The sequence below is a fragment of the Sander lucioperca genome, chromosome 17 (assembly GCF_008315115.2).
Source record: "Sander lucioperca isolate FBNREF2018 chromosome 17, SLUC_FBN_1.2, whole genome shotgun sequence".
Classification (NCBI taxonomy): domain Eukaryota; kingdom Metazoa; phylum Chordata; class Actinopteri; order Perciformes; family Percidae; genus Sander; species Sander lucioperca.
Window position 1 is genome coordinate 8,761,069 of NC_050189.1, and position 12,686 is coordinate 8,773,754.

A 12,686-nucleotide genomic window follows, 5' to 3' on the forward strand; every position below is an offset into this window, starting at 1 on the left:
TAACTATAATTTACTGCTCCTCAGATCTCTGCAGGGTAAATCCAGACAGCTAGCTAGACTATCTGTCCAATCTGAGTTTTCTGTTGTACGACTAAAACAACCTTTGAACGTACACATGTTCCACCAAAACAAGTTCCTTCCCGAGGCTATTTTACAGAGACATCAGGGCTCTTTCAGAATCAGAATCAGAAAAGTATGTTTTTTACACATACAAGGAATTTGTCATGGTGTTGTTGGTGCATGTCACACATTCTCTAAATATAAGGATAAAATGAATATAAACAATATAAGTATAAACATATACACACAATATGTATTAATAAAGATAAAAATAGAATGTAAAATAAAATAATGAAATAAGTTAAACTAATAAAAAGGAACGCTACAGCAGAGTAGGTACAGTGGCATGTAGAGCCAGAGGTGGGGTGTGGAGAGAGTCAGGGTGGGTTCTGGGCCTTGTTGGTAAGGCTAGTGGCGGAGAAAGAACTGTTCATGTGGCGTGTGGTTTTGGTCCTGATGGACCTCAGCCTCCTGCCAGAGGGGAGTGGCTCAAAGAGTTTGTGCCCGGGGTGGGAGGGGTCAGTCAGAATCTTTGCAGCACGCTTCAGAGTCCTGGTGGCGTATAGGTCCTGGAGTGGCGGCAGATTGCAGCCAATCACCTTCTCTGCAGACCGAATGACACGCTGCAGTCTGCCCTTGTCCTTGGCAGTGGCAGCAGCGTACCAGATGGTGGTTCCCCTAGCTTCACATGCTGCTTCCTGTCAGACAGGAAGTCAGTGATCCACCTACTGACGCTAAGCGCCGCCCATGACGATTGTGATTGGTTTAAAGAAATGCCAATAAACCAGAGCACGTTTTTCTCCCATCCCAGAATGCTGTGTACTAACCAGACCTTCCTCTGCAGCGCTGTGGAGGAAGGTCTGGCAACGTGAGACTAAGAGTTTACTGACAGAGTAAAACTGCACTAAAAGCCTTTTAAACCGATGATTTCAAGGTTCAGGAATGGCTGTCTCTGTGGATTGAAAGGTGAAACTGTCTCATTACATAAAGGTCTCAAGTTCAATGACGCCTGCAGTCATCTTGTTTCCTCTGTGTGGTCAAACTTTTCTCACTGAACCAGTACCTTCTCACTGGTTAGTGGAAATACATGTTTGGAGAGGTTTGTGCTTGTGAAAAATAAGAGAAACTTGAAACTTGATAAATGTTCATTGTTGCTGAGTCACAGTTATAAAGCTCAGAGGGTTACATGCACATTGGCAAAACAGCAACAACAATTCCCATCACTGCAAACAAATGTTTGGCTCACAAAATGCCTTAAAAAATCGAATCAGCAATCACCCGTTGTCTCTACCGTGTGTACAGGAAGAGCGACGGATGTATGGCCAAACATGTAATCCATTACTTTCTTCTGGTTTCATAGCAACGATGGACAATTCGCTTTTGTGCCTGCTGTTAAAACACCTTCTGCGTCTCTCTATTGTCTCAAAGATCTCAAAAATGCATGAGAGCAGGTGAGACGTTTTGAACTTTCTGTGCAGAACCCTTCTTTCCTCCACAACTGTTACTTTTCTGCACTGTTGTGCTTCAAATGCAGTTTCGTGGGAGCCACCGAGTTCAGCTGCAGTCTTAATGGTGACTGAGCAGTTTCTCCGGTGCTGCCGGGAGTTTAGTGCCTTGCTGAGAGGAACCTCAGCTGTTGTATTTAAAGACGGAGACAGCATTAATCATTTCCTCTCTCCGTGGTGGAGATCTGCAAACTCAGCGGCCTCACAATCCCTGGCCGGCTTCTCCAGCACTTAGGCTACCGTGGCCTCCAGATATTAGGTATTAATAACACCTGTCACTACCTGTGTTGCTTTAATTCTTCCTTTATCTGGTCCTTTTTTCTGCACGGCAATCTCACTCTCACTGCTGTCTGCTGTATAGCTTTTGTTGTGTACATTCTTTCATTGTGTCACACACACTCACACACACCCATGCTCACATATGCATGCATAAACCCAATGTGTGAGTGCCGTGGGTCACTTTCGTCACCTCCAGTGTTTACAGGAAGTAACTGTTGAGGAGAGGAAGGAAAAGAGCCAGGCTGACAATAGACATAATGGAGGAAAGGAAAGGGGGCAGAAAACATTTGAATGAAGATATTGTTGTACATTATTTCAATACAAAGGATAGTATGTGGGTTTTTTTATTTTGTGCCAATACATCATTTCATGTTGTGTCAAAAAAACAAAACAAATTTGTCCAGGGGACTTGAAACATTGTGTTGTTCTGACTATTATACTGTAATTGCAAGTTGCCAGTTGATATTAGTAGTTAAATTAGTTACAAAAAAATTGTTCATTAGTTGTAAAGACTTAGCATAGTTGTTACGAAAACTTGATATTAGTTGTTATAAAAACATTATTAGTTGGAGGGACAAATTATTTTTGTACCCTAAACTATTATCGTTATGTTGGCAGCACAATCCAGAAAATAATTCATGCAACAAGTTTACTCGTTATTTTAAGTTGATACAACTAAGCACTTTTTACAGTGTTAGAATAATTATATTATGGTAAACAGGCCCGTAGCCAGCCAAGTGGAAGCGTGGGGTCTTTTTTTCCAAAAGTGGACCTTTTTGCTGTTTTTACCTAATTTTGTATTTAACTATGAGGTTTGAATACTTAATTTTGGTGACTAATTTGTGCTGGATTAGCTTGTCTGCTGGTATCTTAATGAGAACGCTTTTTGATGCACCCAAAATATTTACTACAATGTTGTCAAATTACTCCAAGATCATGAACCACCTTTTTGATAGGACAGCTTAGACTTGAAAGGGTAGAGAGAAGGGGGCTGACATGCAGCAAAGGGCCACAGGTCGGAACCGAAACCGCGGCCGCTGCGGCAAGGGCTGAGCCTCTGCATATTGGCGTGTGCTCAATTAGGTGAGCTACCCAGGCTGGATGTACCACCTTTTTTTGTCGAAACGCACGCACGCCTCAAACATTTTGCTATGAGTGCATAAAGTTAGTTGCGTGGGTTGTTGATACATTAAACGTTAGATTGTTACGTGTCACGTTCCAGTTAACACATTCACAAAAGTGGTGCTTTTAACAAGATTAAGGCTTCGGTTTGGTTTAGATCATTTTTATTTGAGGGGGATTCAAATTATTGGCTGAACCACCCAAACCTATGAAGGTAAATATGGTGCAAAAAGGGAGAGCTTGTAGAATACAATGTGAGAACTTGCAGAACAAAAAATCTGAACTTGTATGTTAAAATTTGCACTTGTACAAATTTTATTTGCACTTGTAAAAATAAAATTTGCACTTGTAAAAAATATTCACACACGTGATCTGAATTTGAAGTCATACAAAGAAAAAAAACATGAGAGCTTGTAAAAACAATCTGAACTTGTAAATTGAAATTTGCACTTGTAGAAAATGTTCACACACCTGTATTCTGAATGTGAAGTTACAGAAAAAATATTCACAAATGTATAGATTGATATTTACATGAACACAATGACAGCTGCAAACTTATAATGCAACATTTACTCGTATACTTTTTTTTTACTCTGGTTCATTTTCCATCACAACCACAACTCAGTGATTACAACCTCTCAAATCTGTCACTGCAACTTCACATATGTGCTCTCTCGCATAACAAAGTGGCCAATCTGCGCACCTCGACTTTCACAACACTCTTGACGATACATTTGGTGCAAAACTAATTTGTACCTGTGGACTTAGGCTGTGGAGCTCTGAGCTAACAGAACGGGAAAAGCCTTCTTATATACAGTCTATGCCAGATGAGGGACAACTCTGTCTGGCTTATTTATGTAGCATGGAAACTTGGTGGAATAGCATGCTAACGTTAGCTAGCTAACTAGCAGCCAGCCCGCTTCTAAATAAATACCTTTTAATTATCTAAACACTTTTTAACAGTCAAACTAAAACACTGGCGGTGAGCTCCACGGCCTGCAGCTGCAGACGGACCGTCATCAGTGGGGATCGACCAGCGTAGCAACACTGCTTTAGCCAGAAAGCTTCGCTGCCGACCTCGACCTGCAGTCGGAGCTCCAGCGGGACACGGAGAGCCCCACATCCGGTAGCAGCGGCCCATCCCCCGGCCATGACCAGAGCTTGCTTTGCTGATGTTGTGCATCCCTGCTAAGAATTGCACCCGCTTGGGCAGAAACAATAATTTCTGCAGAATTCATTGCTGCCGAAAATTGCATCTAGGTAGCAAGGAAATGCTACTACAGAGTCTGATAAAACATTGATGTCTCTAAACCTTCTAAAATCCTAATCATTATTGATGAACATGACAAAGAGATTTACTATTGCCTAGTTTTTAAACAGTACTTTGCCTTATAAAATCATTATTTTCCCTAGTGGATGCAATTCTCGGCAGGGATGCGAAACTTGGCACCTGTTACCCACTGATGACGGTCCGTCTGCGGCTGCAGGCCGTGGAGCTCACCGCCAGTGTTTTAGTTTGACTGTTAAAAATGTTTAGACAATTAAAAGGTATTTATTTAGAAGCGGGCTGGCTGCTAGTTAGCTAACGCTAGCATGCTATTCCACCAAGTTTCCATGATACATAAATAAGCCGGACAGAGTTGTCCCTCATCTGGCGATAGAAACCCTGATTTTCCCATAGACTGTATATAAGAAGGCTTTTCCCGTTCTGTTAGCTCAGAGCTCCACAGCCTAAGTCCACAGGTACAAATTAGTTTTGCACCAAATGTATCGTCAAGAGTGTTGTGAAAGTCGAGGTGCGCAGATTGGCCACTTTGTGATGCGAGAGAGCACATATGTGAAGTTGCAGTGACAGATTCGAGAGGTTGTAATCACTGAGTTGTGGTTGTGATGGAAAATGAACCAGAGTAAAAAAAAAAAAGTATACGAGTAAATGTTGCATTATACGTTTGCAGCTGTCATTGTGTTCATGTAAATATCAATCTACACATTTGTGAATATTTTTTCTGTAACTTCACATTCAGAATACAGGTGTGTGAACATTTTCTACAAGTGCAAATTTCAACTTACAAGTTCAGATTGTTTTTACAAGCTCATGTTTTCTTTCTTTGTATGACTTCAAATTCAGATCACATGTGTGTGAATATTTTTTACAAGTGCAAATTTTATTTTTACAAGTGCAAATTTTAACATACAAGTTCAGATTTTTTGTTCTGCAAGTTCTCACATTGTATTCTACAAGCTCTCCCTTTTTGCACCATATTTACCTTCATACAAACCCCCCCCTGTCTACGGGCCTGGGTAATGAAGTAGTTATTTTTGGTATTTTGTGTTTGAGTTCCTCATTAATATGTCAGCCTTCTTACTTTACATGAAGGCTGCAGTCAAGTACAAGAAAAGTCCAAGACTGAGCAAAGTCAAGAAGGGGTTATTTAGTTTGCCATAACAAAGTCGGCAACGAGTGAAGATGTTTCACAAGGAGCAATCCCTGACAGGTCTGGTCTCCAAACTACATTTAGTCAACCAAACACACGCAATAAGTATGAACGATAAAAGACGCAAGACCACGTGCGAGACAAGAGTTCTTTCATCCAAAAATGGATGTCCGCAAGTAGCTAGCAATCCAAGTTGTTTGTGTGCTGATTTGCAGGGAAAATCAACCTTAATCTACTTTAATTCAAAGTCCACTTACAGTACTTGTCTTTTCTGGCATCTACAACTACAGCCAAGTTCATAAAAATCACAGATTGCAGTTTTTGTTTTTACTTTCTACAATATATGTGTATGGGTAGTATTTAGTAAAACATTGTGATTATTTTGAATAAACTGTAAATGTAACTGTACACAGTAAAATATGGTTAAGGTTCGGGAAAGAAAAGAAAAGCAACAATTAGATTGACTGACGCAAACTGTGGCATACCATATAAAGGAAATACTTCCTGCATCGACAGAAAGTTGGCATTGGACACAAATTTTGTGCTGCAGAATCGTCCGATATGAGCGTAATTATATATATTTTCTTTCTTATTTACCTTTATTTAACCAGGAAGAGACTCATTGAGATTAAAAATCTCTTTTTCAAGAGTGTCTTGGCCAAGGAAATATATAAGGAATACTTGGCCGTGCATGAAGCATGCAAACTATACAGGCAATACTTGGATACCTTTATGGTCTCGGTGCACTGACCACCCGCCTGCTCTCTTAAAAACGTTGTAGAGTCCTTTAAAGTGCTCATATTATGCTCATTTTCAGGTTCATACTTGTATTTAGAGGTTGTACCAGAATAGGTTTATGTGGTTTAATTTTCAAAAAACACCATATTTTTGTTGTACTGCACATTGCTGCAGCTCCTCTTTTCACCCTGTGTGTTGAGCTCTCTGCTTTAGCTACAGAGTGAGACATCTCACTTCTGTTCAGTTTTTATTGGGAGTCGCACATGTGCAGTAGCTAGGTAAGGACTACTAGCCAGTCAGAAGCAGAGTATGAGGGAGTGCCACGCTAGCAGCTAGGCGAGCATTATAATGTGTGTTACAAAGTGACGCACATTTGTCTCTGAAGTAAAGGCTGGACTACAACAGAGCTGTTTGGAGCAGTGTTTTCTGTTGGAGATGGTAAGTCCCTTTGGGGTGGATTTTGGGCTTTTTCACTTTGTAAACCGATTACATGCACAAAAAAAGACATATAACACTATAAAGGAAAAGAAAAAAGCCAAACAGCATAATATGAGCACTTTAAGGTGAAGGCTGGAGGGGAAGGAGTAGGGGAAGTGTTTGGAGGGGAGAGTAGGAAAGAAAAAACGAAGGGGGAGGCACAACACCCGGCACCATCAGTTTCCTCCCTTTCTCTCCTCTCACACCGTGAGAGAAACATACTTTCCCTGCAAAGCTTCTCTCTTTCTTGCTTTCCTTTCTTTCTTTTCCCCCTCTCCTTCTATATCTTTGCCTGCCGACACGCTCGTGGCCACAGCCTGAATGGGTCTCTGGGTTTACCTCCTCTCCTCTTATTCTCCTCCTCTTTCCCTCTCCACTTTTCCCTCCCGAGTTTACATGAGCGAGAGCGTTTCTGTGCCGGAGAGAGTTTAGGAACACAGACATGGATGTTTTCTGGGCCAGGACAGGTAAGAAACACTGGGAATGGTTTATATTTTGGGGGCAAATGAGGGATTGATGTTGGGGTTTTGAGAAGTTGGAGCAGGGAGCGGAGTGGTACTGAAACAAGGAGGTCTTCTTACTGTATGATAGGAAAAGCACAGGAATGTTACACTTGACATAAGTGAGGGTATACCGTGGAGCATTGTTTCTGTTAACATACAGCTTAATATACATTTTTTGATGTGGCTTTGGTATTTTCTGGCATTTTGAGGTCCATTTATGGCTGATGCGTTCTGTTCTTGAACGTCACACATTGCAGGAGCATCATCATATAAATATGCGTGTGTTGGTTGAGGTTTCACACACTTTTGAGATGTAGGAGCATTGAAATACCTTGTGTTTGACATAAAGCTTAGGAATGTCATAGGTTGTTAGAAAAGGAAAGCATTTAGTGTTGCAGAAAAGCATGAAAATATACTGTGTACAGTTAACAACAAACATAAGTATCTTCTTAACTTCTTGTTTTGAAAGACAAAAATGCAAATACATACTTAATATACAATATGCCTCCTTTATTTCCGCTGAAGTAGGTTCATGGTTGGAAAAATTGTTATGAATTATTCCACAACCCAAGACTTCAAGGCTGCACCGTTTATCAGATGGAAACACTATATCTCTTCTTTACAAGACAAATAATATTGTCTACATTAGAATTTATAATGAAGTTCTAGAACAAACATACTGTTAGTTTTTTTTGTTTGTTTAAAGTTTTGATTGCAGTCATACATGAGACAGACAGACAGACAGCTAAATGTGTGTTCATGTGGGTGCCATCACCTCTGAAAGGCCCTTTGTATGTCGAGGAGACCACACTTTGCACTTTGTTCGTCTTTTTCACCCTCGAAATGTCTTTACACATGCCTGTTAAGGTGCCCCAGGGTCAACAGAGGTCATCTGTGTGTGTGTGTGTGTGTGTGTGTGTGTGTGTGTGTAACACACACACACACACACACACACACACACACACACACACACACGCACGCGTGTGCACACATGCACATACACTTGGTTTGACTATGTTGCTGAAAGTGCATTTTGACTCTGGCTTGGTCACAGTGTGGTTTTGTGCTCAGTTTCCAAAAGAGCAATTATTATAATATCACACACACACACACACACACACACACACACACACACATACACACACACACACACACACACACACACACACACACACACACACACACACACACACACACACACACACACACACTCACCAGTATGGTAAAATGAACCATGAGAGGCACAGATTCACATGCTAGTGTCACACACACACACACACACACACACACACACACACACACACAGTATTTCTCATACTTATACATCATGCTCAGTTCCACGCTAACACACACATGCATGCTTCTCTCTCTCTCTCTCTCTCTCTCTCTCTCTCTCTCTCTCTCTTTCTCTCTCTCTCTCTTTCTCTCTCTCTCTCTCTCTCTCTCTCTGTGTCTCTTGCTCCCTCTCCCCAACACTGCCCAGTTTAATATGAAAATGAAAGGTTTTCATTGAATTTTTATGCAGATGAGTTGCTAAATGCGGCGCCTTGATTGCCGGATCAGCCCGTACGAACGTGTGATGGATCGAGTGATGGGTGTGAGCCCCAAAGAGTGAGAAGGACAGACAGCAGAGGGTGGGAGTGTAAGGAAGTGAAGAAGAATAAGTCATATTAAGACATTTATCAAGCAAAAATGCTGAATATTTTCTGTTTCTAGCTTCTGAAATGTTAGAATTTGCTGCTGTTTCATTCCTTATTTACTTGCTATCTACTTGGCTCTGGCAAAATGAAGTAAAAGGAGGACAGTGAGGACAGATCGTTAGTTTAAGGCTGCAGAGGAAGAAAGAGCCTGACGTGAGCCTGATATTGCCTGTAATGTTTACATGCTGGAGTGTGTGTGTGTGTGTGTGTGTGTGTGTGTGTGTGTGTGTGTGTGTATGTGTGTGTGTGTGTGTGCGTGTGTGTGTGTGTGCGTGCGTGCGTGCGGTGGTGAATCTAAATTAAATGAGCGTGTAAACGATGATGGCTTTGACCTGCGATTGACTTTCCCTCGAGTATTTTCTCTATCAGCTAGTGATTTGTGTGTGTGTGTGTGTGTGTGTGTGTGTGTGTGTGTGTGTGTGTGTGTGCATGCAGTGCAGTACGTATGTTTGTAAGCATTCCATGTCATGTCCAGTGATGGGAATAACGGCGTTATAAATAACGGTGTTACTAACAGCGTTACTTTTTTACAGTAACGAGTAATCTAATTGATTACTCTTACCATCTTAATAACGCCGTTACCGTTACTGCCAAAAAAAATAATACTTTTTTTACTGTTCTTCCTTGGTTAGTGGGCAGTGCGCGACGCAAGCAACGATTGGCTGAGGTTGAGTAAAATGTCATGTTAAGCCAATCAGAGGTAGAGTTGAGCGGGTGTTCGAAAGCACGCAGTCAGTCAACGAGAGAGAGACATGTATGGCGTTATGAAACGAAGTAGAGGGTTAACTTTTCCTGCTACAGATTTTCCACCGTGGTCAGAAAGAACAGGGGAGACACTTTGTTTCTCTTAAGCCCCGTTTACACGAAGGGAAGACGCAGATATTTTCCTGCGGTTTGGCCTCTCATTTACACGAAAACCCCGTTTTTATCACAGAAAACGATTATTTGTAAAAACTCCGGCCAAAGTGGAGATTTTGGAAAACTTCGTTTGCACGTTTGCATGTAAACTGAGACAAACGGAGGTTTAGGCAGCCGAGAGAGAGAAAGAGGAAGTGAGTCGTTGCTGTTGTTGCTATTTTCGGGATTCTGATTGGCTAACGTGGGCTTGAGCTTCTTGTTACACTGCCACCTACAGGTGTGGCATGCTCTTGACAGCATTGACAGCATATATACACGGATACATGTAAATGAACACTTTTCTGAAAACATAGAGGTTCTAAATGTCCGTTTATGAAAATAGCCGGCCACGTGTAAACGTAGTCTTACTATATGACTCTAGAGTCAGTACTCGCTCAAAAGCTAATCGCCGTCACTCTCTCACTTCTCTCTCGCTCTATCACCTACTCCCCACACATACACACACACACACACACACACACACACACACACACATGCCGGCTCGACGCACACACCAGCGCACAAGTATAAACATCAGGCCACTTATATTTTGCACTACAAAGAGTATATATATTTGTTATTTATTTTTGGTATAGTGCTTAACAAGCATAATTTAATTTTGCCCAGTTGTGGTCTGTTGTGGTGTTGTGTTATTTGTATCGATCCACTATATAAACATAATATCTACATACATGGCATTTGATTGGAGGCTAGTCTCACTTTGTCCCACAGCAACATTAAAATAGTTTAGATTTGTGTACATTGTTTCTGTTAATAATGTATTGTATTAAGTGTCCATTTCATTATAATATTCAGATTTATCATAAATAATTAAACATGCACATGTATTTTAAGTTCCGTTAAAGAGGGGTGGAGGTGGGGTCACGTTTGAGCATTTAAAAATTTAAAAATGTACTTGAAAGTAACGCAATAGTTACTTTCTGAAGTAACTAGTTACTTTCATAATTTTTAACTGAGTAACTAATTTAGTTACTTTTTGGAAGAAGTAACTAGTAACTGTAACTAATTACTTTTTAAAAGTATCTTGCCCAACACTGGTCATGTCATTTATCGGTCAACACTACATGTTTTGGATACTAATAAAGAAACCTTAAACCTTAATATAAACAAACAAAATGGGACCAAAACATGCACTGAGCGGGACATTTTACGGTGAAAAATAAAAACCTGTCTGTATTCTCTGGTGGACAAATGGAGACACTAGGCCCTTTCACACAAATGTGCTTTTAGACCGACTCGCAGTCTGTGTGAAAGTTACAAAGATGGGATGGAGGGAACGGATTTGTTGCACCTTCAAGCTGGCAGCTGAGGTAGTCTCAGAGCCGTAACAGAGCCGAACCAACATCTGTGTAAAAAGGGACAGCCGGCATGGCGGGACTACATGCTGTTTGCTGCGCAAGTCGACCTAGAGGCAGGTCACAAAAAGTGACAAAGCAGCCTTTCCTTGGTTCGGTGTGAATAAACAAAACAAAACTGGCATAATGGCAGACCTTCATTGCGATGCTATTACGGAATTTGTGTGAAAGGGGCTACTGTTTTTAAATCACCTTAAACATATCTTTGACATTCAGGTATTCACATTGTTTGGAATACACCAAAAGAAAAAGGTGATCAGGATTGTTCTGTTTCAAGCTCATCAGATCACTGCAGAGTGATTTGCAGTTAATAGAGATGTCTGTCAGGTGAAGAGGAAATAGATGGAGTGCTGTTTCCTGCCAAACTCTCCTCAGAGACAATGGCTCCTGGAAGTAATCTGACTGAAACAGTACAGCCCTCTCGGGCCAATATGTGCGTGTATGTTTGTGTGTGTGTCTTGGCCTGTGGTGTAATGGGAGGTGGTCTGTGCAGCATCAACCCTCCGGGAAGTCCAGACACACACTGACACACACTGACAGTGTGGGAATAATCTGAAATGAGAGACAGGATGAAGGGAAAACACATTCTTCATGAGCAGTGTTGTGGATATGAGGCACAGTGGGAGCTGGTATCGGTCGCCGGGTGCCGGTGGGAATTTGTAGTTTGCCGTCAGACAAGGTTAACTCTATCAAAGCAGGCTGGAACTACAGGAAGCGGTGCCAAAACAAATCTGAGAGCCTGGCAACTGGCGATAAGGTGCCTATGAGGGTTGTAGTCCGTTCTGAGGCCAACTGTTAAAGTTGAGCTCTGTATCTGGAGCCCCAATAGCAACACAATTCTTACCATAGCAAATGTCAATGGTCTAATGACAAAAATCACTCTGTGACATCAGTGTACGTTTTATTGGGAATTTGTACATTTACTGAACGACTGTACAGAAAGGGTGTTACTTTGGTTTGAGAAGTGGGGCCCCAAGAAAAAGATGTCTTACTTTCTTTATTGTTTAAAATAGGGTCCGAACACAGAGACTTATAAATAAAGTAATTATACAAACAAATTTGAAAGTGTCTGTGTGTGTGTGTGTGTGTGTGTGTGTGTGTGTGTGTGTGTGTGTGTGTGTGTGTGTGTGTGTGTGTGTGTGTGTGTGTCAGTGTGTGTGTGTGTGTGTGTGGGGGGGGGGGGAAGACAAACTGGATTTTGAAAAGTGTTCCCCCTGTCCCCTGTGGAAATCACGCCCTAGACTGAAGTACAAATTTGAAGTACTTGTACTTTACTTTAGTATTTTCATTTCATGCTACTTCATAATTCTACTCCACTTAATCTTAGAGGGCAGAGAAGACAGCCAAAAGTTATAAAAAACCTAAAATCCCCCGAAAAACTGAGAGGAGCTGCCGAGTTGGGAGTTGGTAACCTCCTTAACAATACACATGTTATTTGATCAATAGTTAAGGGGATATTTTAGATTTTTTGAAGTGGGGTTGTAAAATCATTATCAGTTTAGTGTACGCTATATTTAGCAGCTCCACCAGACTAGCAACTCCCGTGTTCTGCGAGGTAAAATGACTGTAAATGTTTTTGTCAAAGGAGTCTGGT

General features: G+C 41.3%; 1 protein-coding gene across 4 annotated transcripts in view; it reads left to right on the forward strand.

Moving 5' to 3' along the window:
- Nucleotides 1-12,686, forward strand: part of nhsl2 (NHS-like 2) — a 147,063-nt gene that overhangs the window by 72,197 nt on the left and 62,180 nt on the right. Inside the window, exon 1 of one of the 4 annotated variants that reach the window (XM_035994266.1) lies at nt 6,816-7,083. The exons of the other annotated variants lie outside the window; for them this stretch is intronic. Within the exon in view, the coding sequence (XP_035850159.1) occupies nt 7,059-7,083 (25 nt within the window). The 5' untranslated portion in view covers nt 6,816-7,058. Of the gene's footprint in view, nt 1-6,815; nt 7,084-12,686 lie in introns of those variants that run through there. 4 annotated transcript variants of the gene reach the window in all.